A 25,218-nucleotide genomic window follows, 5' to 3' on the forward strand; every position below is an offset into this window, starting at 1 on the left:
GATCCCTCTGTTCCTGCAAGCTGCTAAGAGTTCTGCCATTAACCCTGAAATCTGCCTTCAAATTCAACCTATAGTGTATCACTTCACACTTTTCCAGACTGAACTCCATCTGCCACCTCTCAGCCCAGTCCTGCACTGTCAATGTCCTTTTGCAACCTACAACAACCCTCCACACTGTCCACAACTCCACAACCTTTGTGTCATCTGCAACTTCACGAGCCCACCCTTCCATTTCCTCATCCAAGTCATTAAAAAAAATCACAAACTTCCTCCACAATGCCAAGAATCCTGGCATTATCCCTCCACACTGGCATTATCCCTCCACACTGGCATTATCCCTTCCCACTGGCATTATCCCTCCACACTGGCATTATCCCTCCACACTGGCATTATCCCTCCACACTGGCAATATCCCTCCACACTGGCATTATCCCTGCACACTGGCATTATCCCTGCACACTGTCTTCAAGTTCAACCATCCAAAGTGAATCACCTCACGCTTTTCTGGGTTGAATTCCTTGCGCCACTTCACGAAGAGTAAAAATGAAACTACCAATTAACATGCGGGAAAGAAAGAAACCAGTGTGCTAACTACTGGGAGAGACTGACTACAGTAACTCACCTTAATGGAGGATGCATTAATTAATGCAGGAAATTGTTGCATTAATAGATTATGAAAAGGTGCACTAATTAACAAGGGAAAACTGCAGTCCTGGTTGCAGCAAACCAAAACACTAATTAATGCAGGCAAATGGTCTTAAACAATGCATGAAATATGCAGGGAAGTGTTGCACTAACTTGGGTATTAATGCAGTAATTAATGCAGGGGTCAGCAGTTCTAATTAGCAATGGAAACTACTTGTGATAATTAACACCAGAAATCTGTGGGCGAGTTAGTACGGGGATTGGATGCACCACTGAGTGCAAGGAACGGTTCATCGATTTTGCACCAGGATAGGGCCAGTTAACCTCGCTATTTGTGCAGTAATTAATTCAAAGTTCAGAGTGCATTTACTAGACAACCTTGAGATTTGTCATCTCACAGGCAGCCACTAAACAAAGAGAATCCATTTCAAAAAAAGACCGTCAAACACCCAATGTGCAGAGAAAAAGAAAATCCCACAAGCAATAGAAGTAAGCTAACAACATTCAGAACTGGTGTTTTACAGAAGTGTGTCCACAGGGATGAAGCCAGGCATCACCGCAGCTGGAGCAGGCAATGGCCTCAGCTCAGTGCAGAGGAGCAAGTAAAACCAGCTCATCCCTCACCCTGACCTTTCCAATCTGGTCTGGCGCCTAAATCATCCAGCCATTGGGTTGCTCTTCACTCTCTGACCCGGGTCCTGTCGCCTTGCTATGTTCTGGGGCCTGGGCCCCTGCCATCACAATTTGGCCTGTGTCCAACCTTTCTAATTCAGCCCAGTATTTAAACCGATCAAACCCCGGGTCTTTCCTCGCTCTCGGGGACAGGCCTGGATTCTGCCTCGCCTCTCCACTTACCAGAAAAAGTGTTACTAATAAAGTGTTTAGTTGTTTTCTTTGTTTTGTTTGCTGCTGATAAGTAGCCGCTGAGCTTCACCAGTGCCATCATAAACCAGAAACAGCAACGGGGTGATTAACACAGGGAACTGAAACACTGGTTAGTATGGGAACCGGTTGCACTGATTAAGACCCTAAAACCATTCGGCCCATCAAGTCTGCTCTGCTATTCCATCATGGATGCAGTCACCCCCCCTCTCCCGGAAGTTCCAGGAGTCTCCCGCATATCGATAGTGTTCCCTGATGCCCGGAAATTATATACAATATCCCAGAAATAGATTTTTCTGAGAGGGAGAGGGAGAGGGAGAGTGAGCATCCTGATTGGTCTCTCTTTGTGCTAAGCGTGGTCCCCAACTGCCGGGCCGTGAGGAAACAATATGATTTGGCGATATGAAACGATATGAGTCAGCTGCACCTTTCCTCATTCCCTGTTGATTTTGAACGCACGTGAGGTCATTAGGCACGCGTCATCCATGTCAGCGCGGGAAGGAGATCAACTCCTCAAGCTTGCAAATGACGGCGGGCTGAAAAGTATGTTTGATATCACATCTCTGCCGGCATTCTGGATCAAAGTCAAGGCTGAATATCCTGAGATAGCCACGAAAGCACTGAAAACAGTGCTTCCATCTCCAACATACCTCTGCAATGAAAGCAATGAAAACTAAATTGCGGAATAGACTGGACATCAGGAACTCCCATCGAGTATCGCTGTCTCTCATCACCCCTCGATAGGACCGTCTTGTTGCAGGAAAACAAGCCCAGGGCTCCCACTGATTCAGCGATATTGGTGTGTTGCAATGATTTTATATGTTCATACGGGGAAAATATGTGCTGTGTGTTTAATATCCAAACGTTACTTAAAATGTTATGATGCTATTGACTTATAGTTGACTTAACACCAATATTCCGATCGTGATTAACACCCCCGCCCCCGGTTGGCAGGTCTGCGAGAACATTGTCAATATTAATCCGGTCCGCGGTGCAAGAAATGTTGCGGACCCCTGCTAAGTAGACCTATCAGTTCTCTCTGTGGGCGGGCTTTACAGTCGACCTCAAAAATAGTGACAGTGTTGCTCGCTGCACTGTTTGCAACAGTGACTTTTCTATTGCCCATGGTGGGTTAAAATGTAAAAGACATGTTGAGGTGAGTTTAACAGGTGTCATTCGTTCATTAGCATAGCTAACGTTATTTAAACTAGCTGGCTGGCTGCTAAGGAGCTACGCTATTGATGTTCTACGTGATGAGGCCAAACTCCCTGTAGACTTGCTTAAAGTTGTAATAGAATAAACATGATAATATAATATAAGTACATATTTTAATGCCACATTTGCTGCATATACCCAACTTGGTTTACAGATTAGACAAAATCACTAAACAAAGTATTACATACACCCTTGGAGGTCGACGGGGCGGGGGGAGGATATGGGGTTGCGGGGGGCGGGGGTGCTACCTCCCTGAAAAGAGTTTTTGCAAGGTAGGATGTCCCTCAACCCCATTCTCTCGCCTTCTCCCCATAACCTTGGATGCTCTGACTAATCAAAAACCAATCAAGCTCTGCTTTAAATACACCCAACGACTTGGCCTCCACAGCTGCCTTGTGACAATGAATTCCACAGATTCACCATCTTCAAGCTAAAGAAATTCCTCCTCTTCCCTGTTCTAAATGGACATCCCTCCAATCTGAGGTGGTGCCTTCTGATCCTAGACTCACCCACCAGAGGAAATCTCTCCACATCCACTCTATCTACTGTTTTCAATATTCGATAGGTTTCAGTGGGATCCCAAACACCCCACCTTTCTTCCAGCCTCCAGTGAGTACAGACCCAGAGCCATCAAACACTCCTCCTACATTAACCCTTTCGTTCCCAGAATCATTCTTGTGAACCTCCTCTGGACCGTCTCCAATGCCAACACATATTTTCTCGGATAAAGAGGCCCAAACACAGGAAGCACATGTGCTCATCCATACAGGAAAATGGAACTGGAACTGGAACTGGATCATAAGTAGCAGGTACACTGATCGCCGCTGGAAGTTGGTGTGGCCGTTAACAGGGGAGGCACTAATGGGGGTAAATGGCGGCACGGTAGTAGAGCAGTTATTGTAATTCTGTGACAGCACTGGTGACTCAGGTTCAACCCCCACTGCTGTCTGTAAGGAGTTGGTTCGTTCTACCGGTGGTAGCGTGGGCTTACTCTGGGTGCACTGGCTTCCTCTCCCAGTACAAAGACGTACCAGTTACTGGTTAGGGTTGGTGAGTCGCGCCGATGCTACGTTCGTGCTGGCAGCATGGTGACACTTGTGGGCTGCCCCCAGCACATCCTCGGACGACGTTGGCTGGGAATGCAATATAATGCATTCCACTGCATTTCTCGAAGTTTCAATGTAATCTGACAAATAAAGCTCATGTTTAACAACACTAAACCCACTTGATTCTCCCACATTCTCATCAGTCAGATTCTGCAGAAAACTGCCTGCGCCTTGCAGCGGAGCAGTAGTGTGGTGTTTAGCTTACCGTGACTACACCTGCAAGATTGCGGTTCAACTACCACCATCGTTGATAATGTTCTCCCCTTGGCTGCATGGGTTTCCTGCAGGTGCTCCTGTTTCCTCCCATGTCCAAAGGACGTAAGGGTTAGCAGGATATTTGGTCACATGGTGTAGTTGTGCAGAGTGGACTCGTTGGACTGGAAGGGCCAGTTACCATGCTGTAGCTCTAAACCAGTGTTCCGCGAGAGATTATGATAAAAAAAAAAGCATCCTTTTTCGAACTTCGCACCATGCTAGTGCTCACAGTGGCGGGCAGTGATCGAGCAGCCCTGTTAGTAATCTCATTAGAGTCTCACAGCCCAGTGTGGCAGTGCACAGAAGGACAGAGTTTAATTGCTTCAGTCTATTCTCAGTTTTTGACACAAGATGGGGGGGCATTGATAATTGTTGAGCACTGTATTGCACAGAGGGGAGGACGATAGGCTGATAATTGGTGAGTGCAGTATTGCATGAAGGGGAGGATGGTAGGCTGATGAGGAATGTGAAGTGTGTTCTCCGAGCATTGAATTGACTCATCCAACTTGGGCTGTGACGTCAGCCTCTCCCTCTTGAATTATCTCCCCTCGCACCCTCCCCCCAACTTCCCCTTACGCACCGCCGACTGCCTTATGGGAGCAAACAAACTACCAGTGTGGTAGAAAATTGGAGGGAGATGATGATTCTAAATTCCAGTGTGGCGATTTTTGAAGAGAAGGATTCTAGGCTCAGGCCTAGGACTAGGCCTACGGACTATTCTGAAAAGGTTAATGATGAAGAATTACAATCTTCTGAGTCATTTTACAGAACTGATGCAACAAGGGACACAAAAGTCTGTCTTTTTTCACAAAACTGTAAAAGTTTATTCACACAACAAATACACAAAGTACAAATATTAAGTATTTACAAGACAGTGAATAAATTCAAGTAAAAATATGATTACTACTGTCTATAAAACAGTCAATTCCTTGGGGGAGGGCCCACTGCTCCCAGAAATCTCCCACTGTACCCATTGTGACCAGATGCTCCCTCTCCAAGGACAGCCGGGCATGAAGTGTAAGGGCATGTGTAGCACTTGTTTCGCTTACAACGATAAGTGCCAGGAGGGATGGGGGGGATGAATGGACAAGGGAGTTGCATAGGGAACGATCCCTGTGGATCCCTGCACTTCCTCCCTCATTACCATTCAGGGCCCCAGACAGTCCTTCCATGTGAGGCGACACTTCACTTGTGAGTCGGCTGGGGTGATATACTACGTCCGATGCTCCCGACGGGGCCTTCTATATATTGGCGAGACCCAATGCAGACTGGGAGATCGTTTCACTGAACACCTACGCTTTGTCCACCAGAGAAAGCAGGATCTCCTAGTGGCCACGCATTTTAATTCCATGTCCCATTCCCATTCCCATTCTGATATGCCTATCCACGGCCTCCTCTACTGTAAAGATGAAGTCACACTCAGGTTGGAGGAACAACACCTTTTATTCCGTCTGCGTAGCCTCGAACCTGATGGCATGAACATTGACTTCTCAAACTTCCGCTGATGCCCCACCTCCCCCTCATTCCCCATCCGTTATTTATTTATATATACACATTCTTTTTCTCTCTCTCCTTTTTCTCCCTCTGTCCCCCTCACTATACCCCTTGCCCATCCTCTGGGCTTCCCCCCCTCCCCCTTTTCTTTCTCCCTGGGCCTCCTGTCCTATGATCCTCTCATATCCCTTTTGCCAATCAACTGTCCAGCTCTTGGCTCCATCCTTCCCCCTCCTGTCTTCTCCTATCATTTCGGATCTCCCCCTCCCCCTCCCACTTTCAAATCTCTTACTAGTTACTCTTTCAGTTAGTCCTGATGAAGGGTCTCGGCCCGAAACGTCAACTGTACCTCTTCCTAGAGATGCTGCCTGGCCTGCTGCGTTCACCAGCAACTTTGATGTGTGTTGGCAATACTCCATGTGTGATCTGACCAATGTCGTGTAAGGTCTCAGCATTATATTGTCGCTGTTATATTCTAGTCCTCTCAAAATGAATGCTAACATTGCATTTGCCTTCCTCACCACTGATTCAACCTGCAAGTTAACCTTTAGGGAATCCTGCATGATGTCTCCCAAGTTCCTTCGCACCTCTGATTTTTGAATTTTCTCCCCGTTTAGGAAATAGTCTTTGCTTTTATTCCTTCCACCAAACTGCATGACATACACTTCCCTACTCTGTACAGTATTCTGTCTGCCACTTCTTTGCCCATGCTCCCAATCTCTCCAAGTCCTTCCTCAGACACCCTGCTTCCGCAACACTACCTGCCCCTCCACCTATCTTTGTATCATCTGCAAACTTGGTCACAAAGCCATCAATTCCGTCATCCAAATTGTTCAGAGATAACGTGAAAAGGAGTGGTCCCAACATAGACCCCTGTGGAACACCACTATTTACCAGCAGCCAACCAGAAAAGGCCCCCTTTAATCCTACTCTTTGCATCCTGCCAGTCGGCCAATCCATGCTATCATCTTTCCTGTAATACCCTGGGCTCTTATCTTGTTCTGCAGCACAAACAAGAGAAAACCTGCAGATGCTGGAAATCTGAGCAGGAGGAACTCAGCAGGCCAGACAGCATCGATGGAAAAAAGTACAGTCAACAAGGTGAAATATGAAGGCTAGCTTGCCTTCATATTTCACCCTTCCTCTTCTTTGGTTTTTAGTTGCCTTCTGTTGGTTTTTAAAAACTTCCCAATGCATTAACTTGCCACTAATTTTTGCTGTATTATATGCCTTTGCTTTTGCTTTTATACTGTCTTTGACTTTCCTTGACAGCCATGGTTGCCTCATTCTTCCCTTAGAGTGTTTCTTCATCCTTGGGATGCATCTGTCCTGCACCTTCCAAATTGCCTCCAGGAACTCCAGCCATTGCTGTTCTGCCATCATCCCTGCTAGTGTCCTCTTCCAATCAACTTTGACCAGCTCATCTCTCACGCCTCTGTATTTGCCTTTACTCCACTCTAATACTGATACACCTGACTTTATCTTCTTCCTCTGTAACTGCAGGTGCAGTGTGAATTCTGTCATATTATGATCACTGTCTCCTTGAGGTTCCTTTACCTTAAGCTCCCTAATCAAATCTGGTTCATTGCACAACACCCAATCCAGAATTGCCTTTCCCCTGGTGGGCTCAACCTCAAGCTGCTCTAAAAAGCCTTCCTGTAAGCATTCTACAAATTCCCTCTCTTGTGATCGAGCACCAACCTGATTTTCCCAATCTATTGCATATTGAAATCCCCATGACTATCATAACATTGTTGTTATTACATGCTCTTTCTATCTCCCTTTCTAATTTACTTCCTACATCCTGGCTACTGTTCAGAGGCCTGTATAGAACTCACATCAGGGTCTTTTTACCCTTGAGGTTTCTTAGCTTTACCCGTAAGGACTTTATACCTTCCGATTCTATATTACCTCTTTCTGAGGATTTGATTTTATTTTTTACCAACAGAGCCACCCCACCTCCTCTGCCTACCTGTCTGTCCTTTCGATACAAGATGTATCCTTGGATGTTAAGCTCCCAAGTACAACCTTCTTTCAGCCATGACTCAGAGGTGCCCACAATGTCATATCTGTTCATCTCTAACTGTACTACAAGATCATCTCTTGTTCTGTATACTGTGTGCATTCAAATAAAACACCTGCAGTGCTGTATTCATCATCCTTCTCAATTTTGCCCCCATGTTACACTTCAACTCGTCCCACTCACTGCAGTTTTGCTCTATTATGCCTGTCCTTCCTCACAGTCTCACTAAACAATGCATTTTGTAAACCAACTGCTCCATCCCCAGCCCTGTCACTCCAGTTCCCAGCCCCTGCCAAATTAGTCTAAACCCTCCCCAAAAACTTTAGTAAATCTGCCTGCAAGGATATTGCTCCCCCCTCAGATTCAGATGTATCCCATCCTTTTTGTATGGGTCATACCTTCTCCAGAAAAGATCGTAATGATCCAGGAATCTGAAACCCTACCCCTGCACCACTTCTTCAGCCACTGTACTGTTATCCTAGTCCTGAACTGACTAGCACGTGGTACTGGGAGTAATCCAGAGATTACTACCTTGGAGGTCCTGCTCTTCACCGTCTTCTCTAACTCCCTACACTCCAAGTGTGGTCTAGCCAGGGTTTTACAGAGCTACAACATTACCTTGCAGCTCCTGGGAACTCAATCCCCCAAATGATGAAGGGCAACACACCATTATCAACTTGTGCAGCAACTTTGAGGGATCAATGGACACAGTCTTTAAGATCTCCTTGTTCTTCCACACAGCTAAGAATCCAGCTTTTAACCCTGTACTCTGCCTTCACATTTGACCTTCCAAAATGAATCACATCACACTTCTACGTGTTGAACTCCATCTCCCACTTCTCAGCCCAGCTCCGTATCCTGTCAATATCCCAATGGTAACCTAACAACCTTCTACACCAACTCCACCAGTATTGTGTCATCTGCAAAGTTACTAGTCCACCCTTCCGCTACTTTATTCAAATCATTTATAAATATCACCGAGAGCAGGGATCCCAGAACAGAAGACCACTGGTCAATGACCTCCAGTCAGAATCTGCTCCATCTACAACCACCCTCAGCCTTCTAAAGGCAAGCCAATTCTGTATCCACAAAGCCAAGTGTCCTGTAACCCATGCCTCCTGACTTTCTGAACGAGCCTACCATGGGGAAACTTACCAAACACCTTACTAAAATCCATATACACCACATCCACTGCTCTACCTTCACCAATGTGCTTTGTCACATCCTCAAAGAATTCAATCAGGCTCATGAGGTATGACCTGCCCTCACAAAGCTATGCCTACTAACCCTAATCAGACTAAAGTTTCTCAAAATATTTATAAATCCTGTCTCGAAGAATCCACTCCAATAATTTGCTCACCACTGGTTAGACTCACTAGTTATAATTCCCAGAGTTATCCTACTCCCTTTCTTGAACAAAGGAAAAATAGTTGCCAACCTACAATCATCTGGGACAACTCCTGTGGGCAGTGAGGACACAAAGATCATCACCAAGGACACAGCAATCTTTTCTCTCACTTCCCAGAGCAACCTGGGGTATATCCCGTCTGGCCAGGGAGACCCAGCTATCCTAATGTTTTTCAAAATTTCCAGCATACCCTCTTTCTTAACATATTCAGGTGTATCAGCCTGTTTTATGCTGTTTTCACTAATGGTAAGGACCCTCTCACTGAAGCAAAGTGTTCATTAAGGACCTCCCCTACCTTCATTGACTCCAGGCATACATTTTCTCTTTCATCCTTGATCAGTCCTACCCTCACTCCAGCCACCCTCTGGTTCTTCACACACATGTAGAACATCTTGGGGTTTTCCGTAATCTACTCTCCAAGGTCTTCTCATGCCCCCTCCTAGCTCTCCTAAGTCCACTTTTCAACTCCTTCCTGGCTACCTTGTAACCCTCTAGAGCCCTGTCTGATCCTTGTACCAAGATTTTTGGCTACTCACCCTCCCCCCATTAGAACGCTGTGGACCCGATCTGAGACATCCCTGACCCTGGCACCTGGGAGGCAACATACCGTCTGGATGTTTCTTTCAGGTCCACAGAATCTCCTGTCTGCTGCACCAACTATTGAATCCTCTGTCACCACTGCACTCCTCTGCCCAACATTCACTTCCCTTCTGAGCCACAGAGCCAGACTTGATGCCAGAGACCTGGTTGCTGCAGCTTTTCCCCAGTAAGTCGTTCCCCCATCAACAGTATCCAGAGTGGTATACTTATTATTGAAGGGAACGGCCACAGAGGGACTTTGCATTGTCGGCCTCTTCCCTTTCCCTCTCCTGACGGTCACCCAGCTACCTGCCACCTGCAATTTAGAGGTGACTACTTCCTTGTAGCTTCTATCTATCACATCCTCCTTCTCCCATATGAGACAAAGGGCATCCAGTCCTTCTCTAAGAAGCCACAGCTTGATGACCTTCTTGCAGATGGAGTTATCAGAGACACTGGCGGTCTCCCACAGTTCCCACATCTCAAAGAACATACCGCTAACCATCAACCCATTCTCACCGCACAACATCGGTACTAATAGACAATGAAAGAAACTTACCTTGGCCTTTGCTGTTCTTGCCAAAGCCTCAGCTCCCCACTCCAACACTGGCCCGCTCACACAATGGCTGCTCCATTAATCCTCACTTCTTTTATTAGGCCTTTGCTAAGTGCCTAGTGAATCTCAATATCTCAAGCCCACCGAAGATTTAGACCATAAAACATAGGAGCAGAATTAGGCCACTTGGCCCATGGAGTCTGCTCTGCCATTCAATCATGGCTGATCCTTCTTTTCCCCTCCTCAGCCCCACTCCTCACTCTTCTCCCCATAACCTTTGATGCTGTGGCCAATCAAGAACCTATCAATCTCCACCTTAAATACACCCAGTGATCTGGTCTCCAGAGTTGCCTGTGGTAATAAATTCCACAAATTCACCCACAAATTTCTCCACATCTGTTTTAAATGGATGTCCCTCTATACTGAGGCTGTGCCCTCTTGTCCTAGGCTCCCCCACTATGGGAAACATCCTTTCCACATCTACTCTGTCTAGACCTTTCTACATTCAAAAGGTTTCAATGAGATACCCCTTATCCTTCTGAATTCCAGGGAGTACAGACATTCCTCACGTGATAACCCTTTCATTCCCAGAATCATCTTTGTGAACCTTCTCTGAATCCTCTCCAAGGTGAGGCCTCACCAGTGCCTTATAACATCTCAGCATCACATCCCTGCTCTTGTATTTTAGACCTCTTGAAATAAATGCTAACGTTGCATTCGCCTTCCTCACCACTGACTCTACCTGCAGGTTAACCTTTAGGGTGTTCTGCACAAGGACTCCCAAGTCCCTTTGCATCTTAGATTTTTGGATTTTTTCTCCCCGTTTAGAAAATAGTCCGCATATTTATTTCTACTTCCAACATTGTATTTTATTTGCCACTCTCTTGCCCATTCTCCTAATGTAAATCCTTCTGCAGCCTACCAGTTTCCTCAACACTACCTGCCCCTCCACCAATCTACATATTATCTGCAAATTTAGCAACAAAGCCATCTATTCCATCATCTAAATCATTTATATACAGTATAAAAATAAGTGGTCCGAACACCGACCCCTGCAGAACACCACTAGTCACTGGCAGCCAACCAGAAAATGATCCTTTCATTCCCACTCAATGCCTCCTACCAATCAGCTCTAACCATGTTAGTAACTTTCCTGTAATACCATGGGCTCTTACCTTGGTAAGCAGTGTCATGTGTGGCACCTTGTCAAAGGTCTTCTGAAAGTCCAATCTTACAATATCAACTGCATCCCTTTTATCTATCCTACTTGCAATCTCCTCAAATAATTCCAACAGGTTCATCAGGCAAGAGTTTTCTTTAAGGAAACCATACTGACTTTGTCCTATCTTGTCCTGTGTCACCAAACTCTCCATAACCTCATCCTTAACAATTGACTCAAACATCTTCCCAACCACTGAGGTCAGGCTAACTGGTCCATAATTTCCTTTCTGCTGCTTTCCTCCTTTCTTAAACAGTGGAGTGACATTTGCAATTTTCCAGTCCTCTGGCACCAAGCCAGAGTCCAATGATTCTTGAAAGATCATCACTAATGCTTCCACAAACTCTACCACTACCTCTTTCAGAAGTCTAGGGTGCGGTTCATCTGGTCCAGGTGACTTATGTACCCTTAGGTCTTTCAGCTTTTTGAGCACCTTCTCCTTTGGAATACTAACTGCACTCATTTCTCTTCCCTCACACCCTTCAAAAACTGGCACATTACTTGTGTCTTCCACAGTGAAGACTGATGTAAGATACTCATTTGGTTCATCTGCCATCTCCTTGTCCCCCGTTATTATTTCTCCAGCCTCCTTTTATAGCGGTCCCATCTCCATGCTCATCTTGCGTCTATTTTTCACATACAGTACTTGAAAAATCACATACCACCAGGCTCAAGGAGAGCTTCTAACCCACTGTTATAAGATATTCAATGGATCCCTAGTGTGATAAGATGGACTCTTGCCCTCACAATCTACCTCAGTGTGTCTTGCAACTTTATTGCTGACCTACCCTTTCTCTGTAACACTTTATTCTGCATTCTGTTATTGTTTTACCCTAGTTCTACCTCAATGCACTGATGTGATGAATTTATCCGTATGAACAGTATGCAAGACAAGCTTTTCACTTTAGGTGGTACATGTGACAATAATAATCCAATTCCAATTAACTTACCCAGTCGTGATCACTGTTCCAAAAATGCTCTCCCACTGAAACTCCAATCACCAGGCCATTCGCGTTTCCCAAAGTCTGGTATGGCCCCTTCTCTTGGTTGGATTATCTATTTTGTGTCAAGAAATCTCTCTGGATGCAACAAATTCAGCTGCATCAAAGTCTCGGGTACTTCAGGAGTCCCAGTCAATATTTGGGGAGCATCAACTACAACTTCCCCGTTATATCTTTCCAAAGTCTGTTTACACATGTTCCTCTGTGTCCCACTGGCTACTGGGGGCTCTGTAGCATGACTCCATCAGAGAGATTCCAGCTTTCTTATTCCTGAGCTCTACCAACTTCCTCAGTGAATGAGCCATCCACCATGTCCTCTCTGTGACATCGTCCCTGATCAGTAATGGACCTTCTCCACTGCTTTTACCTCCCTCTCTGTCACTTCCGAATGAGGCTTCAGGAAAAGGCAGGAAACTGCAAGCACAAGAGATTCTGCAGATGCTGCAAATCTAGAGCAACACACACATACACACAATGTGATGGGAACTCAGCAGGTCAGGCAGCATCTATGCTTCTGGCCAAGATGGCACTGGGCCACGTTCAGATTGTGGCTTAGACTTAGTAGGTAGATGGTTTTGGGGACAGAAAAGGGAGTTGGGAGTTGCATTAGGGTTTAGGGACAGTGATATGAGGGAGTTAGAGGTCATGCTGGAATTGAGGGCTCCACTCTGCACTTGAAAGCCAGTAACGTGGATGGGCAACGAAGGACAACTGTGGACGTCAAGCTGTCCCGGGTCGGTGGGTCCTGGGATCAGATGCCCTTGCAGGTGTGAGCCACGAGGATCAGTCAGTCAGCAAGCCTGGAATTAGAGCCTGAAGATCTGCAACCCATCATGAGAAAGCCCAGGGGTCAATACTGAAGATTTAAGCCAAAAGGTTGATCAGAAGTCTACAAGTCAGAGTCAAATGGCTGAAGTCTGAAGACCTGTCCTGGTGTTAGGGAATTGTCCGTGTGGATGGGAGGGTGGGAGGGAGGAAAAGGGTGTGTTTGCTACTGTTTGGTTGCTTGTTGTATTGTTCTGCCAAGCATGGTGGGCTTGCACCGGAACGTTTGGCGACACTTCCAAGTTGCCCCCTCTAACACACCTTTAGGTGCATTGGTGGTTAACAAGATGTAATTCACTGTACGTTTCCAAGTACATATGATAAATACTGTATATCTGCATCTGAATGGAGAGGAATAAACAATCGATGTTACAAGCCTTTACAACTGGAAAGGAAGGGGGAAGAAACCAGAATAACCCTCAGGACAGTGTCCAGAGGAATTTTACTCTTAGTCCTGAAGAAGGGTCTCAACCTGAAACATCAACTGTTTCTTCCCCTCTATAGATGCTGCCTGACCTGCTGAGTTCCTCCAGCACTCTGTCTGTGTTGCTAAAAGCAGATTTTGACCACTCTGATGTAGTTTATTTTATTATCAACAGCCATACATCTGTTAAAAAACATGCAATTTACATAATCTCTATAAACAGGTCTGTACACCAATGGCTACAAAGTGCAAATGAACACGGAACTGATAGATTGTGCCTTTTGGGCTCGGGAGAGATTCCCTTCAACATCCACAATTACAAACAGGTCATTAGTAAAAATCACAGAACATTACAAAGTCCAATCAAATAACAAACATTCACACAATCACTCGGACCTTTGTCCACACCCATCCAAATCAGCAGACAAGAATATTCTGTACAGAATACGATCAGAAAAACGGGCAGGGAATGGCAACTCAGCCCCAGTGTGCAGGGACCTGAACAAAGAGCTGTGGAGCACGTCTACACTAATGTGTCAGCCAACCCAAGGTCCAACCCTGGGTCTTGGGAAAAGGGGAAAAAATGGGCACTGTTCCCAAAATTTTCTCCCACTGTAACTAGCCTCAGTTCGCAAACACTGACACGGCCCCTTCCCTTGTTTGAATTATCTATGTTCTGTGTCCAGAAATCTTTCTGGATGCACTAAATAAATTCCGCTGCATTGAAGCCTCAAGTGTTTCGGGAGTTCCAGTCAATATTTGCGGAGTATCCTCTACTGTAATATCTTTCCAATATCTGATTACATGTCTGTCTCCCACTGGCTATTGGGAGGTCCTGTAGTATCAGCTCATCAGGGAGACTGTATCTTTGTGTTCCTGAGGTCCACCCACAGGGTTTAGGGAGAGAGATGTGGAGGAGTTTGAGGTCAGGCCGCAGTCCAGGCCTCCGTTCTGTGCTTAAAGTCCAGTGATGTGGACTGGGGAACGAGGACATCCATGCATGTTGGGCTGTCCCAGGTCAGTGGTTCTGGGGATTGGATGTTCATGTGAGCGGGCAGCACCAAAGCCAGTCAGTTGGTGATGCTGGAGTTCTGGGGTTCCAGGGACAATAATGAAGATTTAAACCTGAAGGCTGATCAGAAGTCTGGAGGCTGAAGTTTGGAGACTGGAGGTCGTGAACATGGTGGGCATGCTATATTGGCACTGGAACATGTGGCAACGTTTGTGGGCTCCCACCAGCAGCACATCCCTAGGTTGTGTTGATCGGTAACGCAAACGAAACACTTCACTCTATGTTAAATAGAACACAAAACAGTGCTGCACAGGAACAGCCCTTTAAACCAATTAAATGGGCAATAAACTTATCCCACATACTTCTATCTTCCTCTCATTCATGTGCCTATATAAAAGTTACCTGCCTATACGGCCACCCCAGGCAGTGCATTCCAGGCACCCATCACTCTGTGTAACACTTGGCCCTCACATCTCCTCTGAAATGAACCCCTCTCACCCTAAATGCCTGCCTGATGTAGAGTACATTGATAAATAAATCTGTATCTGAATCCAGAGGGTGGGGCTGGATGGGGTGAAAGGTGGGGGGGGGCACTGCTAGGGTAGGATTCTGGTCCAAACTGCACACCTCTATGTCCCCTCACTCCTTCCCTCATGCCCCCAACACATCACACTCAGTCTCTCCCCATTAACTCTGACTGCCTCCCCTCCCCATCCCAACTCTCCAATTCCCATCCCAGACTCCTCAGAGTGTGACCACCCCCACTACCACTGACAACTCCATCATCCAAAAGCCCCTCACCTCTTCCCATGTCACCCGGATTCCCCCCCCCTTCTCTGTCCTAACAGCCCCCCCCAACTACTGTCTGTAAAACCAGCACTGGCACAGAGCCAGATCCCGTAACCACCCCCCCCACCAATATTCACTTCCACCCTTTCCACTAAACTTTACTTCAACCCACTCACTTTCTCCCTCACCTCCATCACCCTCCACCTTCACACCCTCACTCTCGAGCCCACCCCTACCCTTCTCACCTCCACACTCACACCAATCCCCTCCAGCACACCCCCTCCCCTCTCACCTCCACCCCCACCCTCTCCAGCACACCCCCTCCCTTCTCACCCACCCCCTCCATCACAACCCCTCCCCTCTCATCTCCACCTTCACACCCTCACTCTCGAGCCCACCCCTACCCTTCTCACCTCCACACTCACACCAATCCCCTCCAGCACAACCCCTCCCCTCTCATCTCCACCTTCACACCCTCTCTCGAGCCCACCCCTACCCTTCTCACCTCCACACTCACACCAATCCCCTCCAGCACAACCCCTCCCCTCTCATCTCCACCTTCACACCCTCACTCTCGAGCCCACCCCTACCCTTCTCACCTCCACACTCACACCAATCCCCTCCAGCACACCCCCTCCCCTCACCTCCACCCCCACCCTCTCCAGCACACCCCCTCCCTTCTCACCCACCCCCTCCATCACAACCCCTCCCCTCTCATCTCCACCTTCACACCCTCACTCTCGAGCCCACCCCTACCCTTCTCACCTCCACACTCACACCAATCCCCTCCAGCACAACCCCTCCCCTCTCCACCACCCTCCACCTTCTCACCCACCCCCTCCAGCACAACCCCTCCCCTCTCATCTCCACCTTCACACCCACCCCTCCAGCCCACCCCCATCCCTTTCAGCTCCATCACCCTCCACCTTCACACCCACACTCTCCAGTCCACCCCTACCCTTCTCACCTCCACCCTCACACCCACCCTCTACAGCCCAACCCTATCCCTCTCACATCCACCCCACACTCAAAAACCTCTCACTCCACTCCACCCAGCACTTCACATTCACCTCTCTACTATTAATCCCAACTCCACACCAGTACTCACCCCCTCTGCACACCCCCTCCAACAACCCCCACCAAGCACCTTTCCTTTGGTTCACAGGTTCTCGTCAGAGCGGAAACCCTTGCTGGCCATGAAGAAATTAAACCATAGAAGAAAATATTGCTCTAGTGGGTCAAGGACAGTGTTTTTGTTCTTGAATTAAGGTCGAAGGAAAGGACGCAGCCATTCTGTGAAGCTGCTCTGCATCCTCCACTTTGTGAACTGAACTTGCTTGGTTGAATCAGTATTTTAAAGCAGAGGCTCCCAGTAATCTGCTGGACTAGAGATCATTTCCAAGTAAGAAGTTATTTGTGAGGTGTTCTTTGGTATGATATAACATGTAGGTTTGTGAATGGTGGGGTCTGTGTCTGCCCTGAGTGATTCGAGCTGGTTACTGGTTTGGTAACTGATTTAGAACAAAGAGCCATAAATTAACAGTTGTCACTTGAGGGAGATGGCAATAAATGGATGCTGGCTTGGACCAGAGCCAAAGAGAAGGTGACATAAGTCAGTTAGATGACCTAGAATCAACAAGAATGAAGTGAAACTTCTGAACTGATGTAAAAGACTATAAGAGTTAGGACCTTCAAATGCAAAGGGGCAAGAACTCCAGAGACTAACCATCGTGAGGAACGGCCTCCACGCCAGGAGCAGGGAGAAGAAGGATCAATTGCCTGGCCAACGGCGATCCCCTATTTCAGTGTTATAAATTGGACAAGTTGTCTGAGTACAGAGGGAACAGTCGAATTCATGATGTTGGCCCGGGGTCAAAATAGTTACATTGTTGTTTGTGCAGAGACAATAAAGTGTGAACTTTGATTAATTATGAGTTGCCTAGTTCTGTTGATGAATAGTCAACACCTTGGTGAGGTGTCGGGGGGGTGGAACGACGGGGACGAGACAGTGGAGGTGCTGAGAGATGAGGTCACCAAACCTCCAGCACATCCGGAGCCAGTGGCAAACTGGATCAACCCAGGGCTGGAGTAACATTCCCGTTCTGGGAAACTCTGGTCAGACCCCACCCAGAGGGACAGGGTACGAGGGGAGGGGGTAGTGCAGAAGGGGAATGATAAGGAGGGTGAGAGGAGTGGAGAGGGGATGGGTGCGGGGATGGACAGAGCAGGACGAGCTGTAACTCAGTGAGTGAGGGGCAGCACTCCCCTGAGACAGCGCCTCTCCCTGGCCGCCCCAATGTAGGATGCACATCACCAGGCAATGGGAACCCCCCTCCCATCCTTACTCTACTGTCACCAACTTCCCCCCGCCCCGCCGAACACTGTGAGCAGGAGACATCCAGACCATATTCTGCAGAGTTACTACAGCCCCCAGTCCTTCCCAAACCGTCACAGTGGCAAATACTCCCCCCACCCACCATGCCCTCTCCCTACAATGACAGAAGCCACACCGACAGGTGAAGGGACAATTCCATCCCACAGCACATGGTGAGGCACCAGCTGACACTGGAACTGAATGGACGAGCAGACAGACTGATACAGCGATGAAGGTGGATGGACGGGATGGGACCCGTGCTGGGCTCAGACTGCGATGAATCGGTTGTCGCTTCCTCCTGGCTCCGTTTCGCTCTCTCCCCCTACACCTAGCACAAAGGAGGAACATCCAGTCAGAGACCCCATCCTTCTCCCCCATCCGTCCACCATCTCTGACAACAGGATCCAGACAGGGCCCACCAGCCCCGCACACAGACCCCGTCCTTCCCCATCCCCTGTCCACAGAACCGGAAACAGTCCTGCCAGCCCGCCACATGGACCGCAAAGACCCCAGAAAACTGATCCCATCTTTCCCTCCCATCATCCCCACCATCTCTGGCCATGGGGCCTGACTCACGGACATAGTCTACCCCCCTGCCCTCCCACCCCCTGTTCCAACTCCGTCCCTGCCCACAGGAAGCCGACACGTGAACCCATGCCCTTCCCCAACTTGTCTGTACCAGCACCATCGCTACCAACGGGACCTGGACCCAACACGCCAGTCCAGTGTGCAGACCGCACAGAGCCCAGCGCTTGACCATGCAACCCCTGTCCCACCCCCACCTCCGGGATCAGTCCTGCCAACCCTGGTACACAGACCACACAGACTTGGGCACAAGGATCCTACTGCCCTTCCACGGCCCTGTCCCACTGTCTCCTCGGCAGACGCCGGTGCATGGGCCCAGCAAATCCGGTGTGTGGGCGGAAGCCTCCCTGGGACGTACGCACCTGGTGTGTCTGTGAGGGCAACTCGTCCTCATTCCCCTCGTCGGGTAGGACCTGCGTCTGTGGTGAGGGTGACGTGGCCTCTGCCCAGCCTCCCATCGCCCCCCGGCTCGCTAGTCTCTGGGCGGAGGAGAAACCTGGAGACGACAGAGAACGTTGGGGGTGGGGGGGAGAGGAGTTAAACTGAGGCCATGAACAAGGGAGGTACAGCAGCAAGACAGATCCTTCAGTCCATCACTGGTCAAACATCAGTAACTGGACTCTGCGGTGGTTACCGGGTGATCGCACAGCCAGCTCTGGGCCACAGGAACCATTTTCCCTTACAACCACCAGGTCATTTGGTCTACTGAACGCCACACCCATTAGACCTAATCCTCGTAACCTGCTCTCCATTATGTGCCCATTCACAGCCCCCCAGCTCTCACATCACTCCACTACGCCCGCCCCCCCCACACATCCACCCATACACTGGGAGTAACTCACAGGGGTCAATTAACTCACCGGCCAACACATCTCTGGGAAACTGGAGTACCTGGGATTAACCCATCTAGATACGGGGGAAACACGCAAACTCCACATAGCCAGCATTAGAGGCTTAAATCGGACCCATAAATACAGGAGTGACAGTTCAGCATGGACTAGATGGGCCAAAGGGCCAGTTTTGGTGCTGCAGACGCTGGAAATCTTGACCAACACACACAAAATGCTGGAGGAACTCAGCAGGTCAGGCAGCATCTATAAGGGCAAAAAACATTTGATACTTCGGGCCAAGACCCCTCATCAGAAATCGGACCCGGTGTCTGGAGGTGAGTGGCAGTGGCCCTACCAGCCGTGATGGGCAGGGAGTCTGAAGATGGTCAAATGGAGACAGCCCAGAACTGAACCTAGGACGCAGGGAGGGAGAGCCCAGTTCTGAACCCAGTTAGACATCGAAGGAACCCCCACCCACAGGCAACGTTCCCTCTTCGGTGTGCACCTGCACACATCTTTTGCTACCAGAGCACAAAAGAATTTAAACTGCACACAAAAGGTTGTCACCCTCTACCTCATTGGCATGTTCGGTATATTTCACGACCGTACACAATCACGTTTCCTTTATCGGCTCCTGTTTGGACACGTTGACAATGTGGAGTTTGCGATGGTTCGTCTGCAGATCTTAGAACTGGTTAACTTATACTGGTTTTTATTGAAGAAATTATTGATTCACTATGCCGAATTCCAAAGGGCATGAAGCGCAAAATAACTGCTAGTTAATTTAAAATGGAATGGCTTATTATCTTTAGAATAGCTTCAGGTTTACTTCCACTTAAATGCAGTGCGTACATGTTGCCTCTGGACAAAAAATTGCATAGCATAAGATTTTTGCACACACTGGTCATTACACGTCGGAGGGCACACTGCCCACAGAGAACCCAGTTCTGAAACTACCCAAAGATAGAGGGAACACCCCCACCACCCCCAGAGGGAGGAAACACAAGGGCTGAACCCCACCCAGAGACAAAAGGAACTCGACCCACCCAGTGCCAGTAACGCGTGTGACCACCAGATGACTCTTACCGCTGGTGCCTCCGTATCTCCTGGAGCGAGAGGCCAGGAGCGGCAGGGAGGAGTCACGGGAGTCCACGGGCTGGTTGCCGGATACAGGGTAGGTGGAGGACCGGGGGATGACTGGTGGGGGTGGCCTGTTGCCCTCTGCCTCCTCTGGCCCGCTGTCCCCACTCTCATCGCTCTCGCGTCGATACCAGACGTGTCGCGCTGATTCCCCCTGCGTCTGCTGCTTGTGGAACTGTAGAGACAGAGACAGTCACCTTGGGGTGGAGGGGGGTAGTGCACACGGAGAGAGCGGGTGGGAGCACGATCGAAGAGCGGGGGTGCGGGCGGCGAACTAAGTGATTGGGTCGGGGGGATGAAGAGGATGGGTTGGGGGGGGATGAAGAGAGTGGGTGGGGGGGATGAAGAGAGTGGGTGGGGGGTTGAAGAGGATGGGTGGGGGGATGAAGAGGATGGGTGGGGGGATGAAGAGGATGGGTTGGGGTACGAAGAGAGTGGGTGGGGGGTTGAAGAGGATGGGTGGGGGGTTGAAGAGGATGGGTGGGGGGATGAAGAGGGTGGGTTGGGGGGACGAAGAGAGTGGGTGGGGGGATGAAGAGGGTGGGTTGGGGGGATGAAGAGGGTGGGTTGGGGGGACGAAGAGAGTGGGTGGGGGGATGAAGAGGGTGGGTTGGGGGGATGAAGAGGGTGGATTGGGGGGATGAAGAGGGTGGGTTGGGAGGACGAAGAGAATGGGTTGGGGGACGAAGAGAGTGGGTGGGGGGTTGAAGAGGATGAGTTGGGGGGTTGAAGAGGATGAGCTGGGGGGATGAAGAGAGTGGGTGGGGGGTTCAAGAGGATGGGTTGGGGTATGAAGAGGGTGGGTTGGGGGATGAAGAGGGTGGGTTGGGGGATGAAGAGGGTGGGTGGGGGGATGAAGAGGATGGGTTGGGGTATGAAGAGGGTGGGTTGGGGGGACAAAGAGAGTGGGTGGGGGGATGAAGAGGATGAGTTGGGGGGACGAAGAGAGTGGGTGGGGGGATGAAGCGAGTGGGTGGGGGTACGAAGAGGGTGGGTGAGATACAGCATACAAAATTAAGAGGGGTATAGATACAAGTTCTAGTGAAGGGTCAGCCTGAAACATCGACTGTATATTTTCCTCTATAGACGCTGCCTGACCTGCTGAGTTCATCCAGCATTTTGTCTGTGTTGCTCTGGATTTCCAGCATCTGCAGAATCTCTTGTGTTGAGGATAAATACAAGCAGGCTTTTTCCACTGAGGTTGGGTGAGACGAAAACTTGAGGTCATGGGTTAAGGGTGAGAGGTGAAATATTTAAGGGGAACATGAGGGGTAATTTCTTCACTCAGAGGGTTGAAAAAGCTATCACGGCAAGTGCTGAATGCTGGTTGGATTTTAAACTTTAAGAGAAGTTTGGATAGGTACATGGATGGGAGATGTATGGAGGGATATGGTCCAGGTGCAGGTCAATGGGACGAGGCATGGAGTAGATGGGCTGAAGGGCCTGTTTCTATGACTCCAGGGAGGGGTGTGTGGTGATGGGTGAGGGTTCCAGGGAGGTGTCAGCAGTGGGGGTGGAGGGGTGACGGTCTTGTGCTTACCTCGTGCATGTAGAGTGTGTGCAGACTCATCTGACTGGAGGCGAGCTCGGCCCGGCTGTTGGGCAGCAACCCCTCCCATACACTGCTCTCCGTGCTCAACATCCACTCTGACCTGCAGCACCAGGGCAAACACAGGGTCAGAGTCCAGGACACACTCTGTCCTCCCACACACATCAGATCCCTCCCCCTCCCCTTCCCACACACTTCCACCCCACACTTAGCCCTCAGCACTCCCAGATGCAAACACAGGGTCAGAGTCCAGGACACACCCCTCCTCCCACACACATCAGACCCCTACCCCACCCCCACACTACCGACCTGCAGCAATGGAGCAGCACCTGGATAGACACAGGGTCGGGGTAACAGCCCAGACCAGGCACCACCCCACTGGAGAGCCCCCTTCCTCCTCCCACACACGTTAGACCCCCCCCCCCCACCCAGCACTGCAACCTGCAGTATGGGGAAGACACAGAGTCTGGGTAACAGCCCGGGACAGACTCTCTCCTGTACCAGACATCCCCGTCCCACCGCCCCACCCCACCCACACACTGACCCCTGTCCATACAACCCGCCTCTCCAACTTGTTGTAATGAGGCAAATGAAGGGTCAGGGCATAGCATAGGGTCAGATCTCCCCCCACCACACACACCCCCATCAGTTGCCCCCCTCACTGCAACCACCCTCCAAGATAATGCACCAAACCTCCTTCTGTAGGGGCAGCAAAATGGGCTAGCCCACTTTGACCATCCATGGAGTTTGGGACCCCCAGCTCTGGCTCGGAATCCCTCACTGTCACTGTCCCCAGCACAGCCCAGCCAGACTTGAACATAGGAACAGACAGTATGGAAAAGTACTTAACCAGGAGGGGGAGAATTATGATTCTATTAGGCCAGAACATGGCAGCATAAATTGGGGGCAGATGTACTCAAGGAAACATACAAAGGAAATGTAGAGATTGCTTAGGGAGCACTTGTTGGAGGCTCTGGATGAGTTTGTCCCACCGAGGCAAGGAAAAGATGGTCATGTGAAAGAACAATGGTTGACAAGAGATGTGGAACAACTAGTTAAGAGGAAAAAAGAAGCTTATTTTTGGTTTAGGAAGCAAGGGTCAGACAAGGTAGCCAGAAAGGAGCTTAAAAATGGACTTAGGAAAGCTAGAATGGGGCATGAGAAGGTCTTGGAGAATAGGATTAAGGAAAACCCCAAGGTGTTCGACATGTACGGGAAGAACAGGAGGACGGCCAGAGTGAGGGTAGCACTGATTAGGGTTAGTAGAGGAAACGTGCCTGGAGTTGGAGGTAGGGGAGGTCCTAAGTGAAGACTTTGCTTTGGTATTCACCCGTGAAAGAGACCTTGACCTGTATGAGGACAGCATAAAACAGGCTGATACAATGGAACATACTTGTATAAAGAAAGATGATGTGCTAAAAATTAGGATAGATAAGTCCTTGGGAATACACTCCATGTTACTAAGGGGAGAAGGGGAAGGGATTGCTGCACCTTTTGTGATGATCTTTCTGTCCTCACTGGCCACAGGAGTAGCAGAGCTTAGGGAGCTTAAGGTAAAGGAAACCTTAAGAGGCAGTGATTATAATATTATAGAATTTACCCTGCAGTTTGAGAGGGAGAAGCTAAAGTCAGATGTATCAGTATTGCAGTGGAGTAAAGGGAATTACAGAGGCATGAGAGAGGAGCTGGCCAGATTGCTGGAGTTTCTGGGGGCAATGCGGAAGGCACAGGATAGATATGTTCCAAAGATGAAACAGTATTCTATAAAGAGGATGACACATCGTGGCCAACAAGGGAAGAGAAGTCATATAATACAGCAATTAGTGATAAATTAGAGAACTGGGAAGCTTTTAAAAACCAACAGGTCAACTAAAAAAGCAATAAGGAGAGAAATGGTAAAATATGAAGGTAAGATAGCCAATATAAAGAGGATACCAAAAGTTTTTTCAGATGTATTAAAAGTAAAAAGGAGGTGAGAATGAGTATCAGAGCGCTGGAAAATGACACTGGAGAGGTAGTACTGGGGGAGAAAGAAATGGTGGATGCATTTAGGAAGTAGTTTACATACCACACATGGGGCAGCTTTGGGCCCCTTATCTAAGGATGTGCTGGCATTAGAGAGGGTCCAGAGGAAGTTTGACGAGAATGATCCTGGGAATGAAAGGGTTAACATACAGTACTGTGCAAGTCTTGGGTATATCGTGAAGGTGCCTAGGACTTGTGCACTGTACTGCATTTGTCAACATGGAGCAGAGAGTGAGTTTGTAAATCTGGTGCGTGCAAAGGAAATTGGGAATAGGGAGGGTGGAGCGTCACAGGAGAGGTATGGGACACATGGGGAAGGAGTGCCAGAGTGCGCGGGTTCAGACACACCAGATAAGGTCATTTGATTCCTAACAATTGGTTTATTGAACATTACAGAATCTCACTCTGATGCTTCCTGCTCCCTCCCCTCTCTCTTTCCCTTGTCCCAACCATGATTCCTCTCTCTCTCTGCCCCCTTCCCACTCTCAGTCCACAATATCAGACCCATATCAGGTTTATCATCACTCACATAGATCATGAAATTTGTTGTTTTTTTTTGACGGCAGCAGTACAGTGCAATACATAAAGTTATTACTGTGCAAAAGTCTTCATGTATATATTTGTGCCCAAGACCTCTACACTGTTGTATGAAGAGAATTTGGTGGCTCTGCACCTCTACTTGCTAGAATTCAAAAGAATGAGGGGGGAATCTCATTGAAACCAATCAAATATTGAAAGGCCTGGACAGAGTGGATGTGGAGAGCATGTTTGTATAGTGGGAGAATCTAAGACCAGAGGGCACAGCCTCAGAATATAAGGACAGCCCTTTATAACAGAGATGAGGAAAACATTCTTTAGCCATAGGGTGGTGAATCTGTGGAATTCATTAGCACAGATGGCTGTGAAGTCGAAGTTGTTAGGCATATTTAAAGTGGAGGTTGATAGGTTCTTGATTAGTCAGGGAGTCAAAGGTTATGGGGAGAAGGCAGGAGAATGGGGTTGAGAGGGATGATAAATCAGCTGTGATGGAATGGTAGAGCAGACTCGATGGGCTGAATGGCCTAATTCTGTTGCTATGTCTTACAGTCAGATGATTGGAGGTTGGCAAATGTTAGTCCTTTGTTTAAGACAGGGAGTAGGGATAATGCTGGGAATTATAAATCAGTGAGTCTTACTTCAGCGGCAGGCAAATTATTGGAGAGGATTCTTAAAGACAGGATTTACGAGTATTTAGAGAAGCAGAGTCTGATTAGGGATAGTCAGCAAGGCTTTGTGAGGGGCA

The 25,218-nt window shown here is 48.6% G+C and overlaps 1 protein-coding gene across 1 annotated transcript in view; it reads right to left on the reverse strand.

Moving 5' to 3' along the window:
- Positions 1-16,562: 16,562 nt before the first annotated feature.
- The window catches only part of atg9a (ATG9 autophagy related 9 homolog A (S. cerevisiae)), a 39,660-nt gene continuing 31,004 nt past the window's right edge, over positions 16,563-25,218 (reverse strand). Inside the window, exons 12-15 of the mRNA XM_072261141.1 lie at positions 21,903-22,014; positions 20,309-20,537; positions 18,755-18,888; positions 16,563-18,135 (exon numbers count right to left, since the gene is read on the reverse strand). Coding sequence (XP_072117242.1) covers positions 18,130-18,135; positions 18,755-18,888; positions 20,309-20,537; positions 21,903-22,014 — 481 coding nt within the window. The 3' untranslated portion in view covers positions 16,563-18,129. The remainder of the gene's footprint in view (positions 18,136-18,754; positions 18,889-20,308; positions 20,538-21,902; positions 22,015-25,218) is intronic.

This window comes from Mobula birostris, chromosome 6 (genome assembly GCF_030028105.1).
Source record: "Mobula birostris isolate sMobBir1 chromosome 6, sMobBir1.hap1, whole genome shotgun sequence".
Taxonomy (NCBI): domain Eukaryota; kingdom Metazoa; phylum Chordata; class Chondrichthyes; order Myliobatiformes; family Myliobatidae; genus Mobula; species Mobula birostris.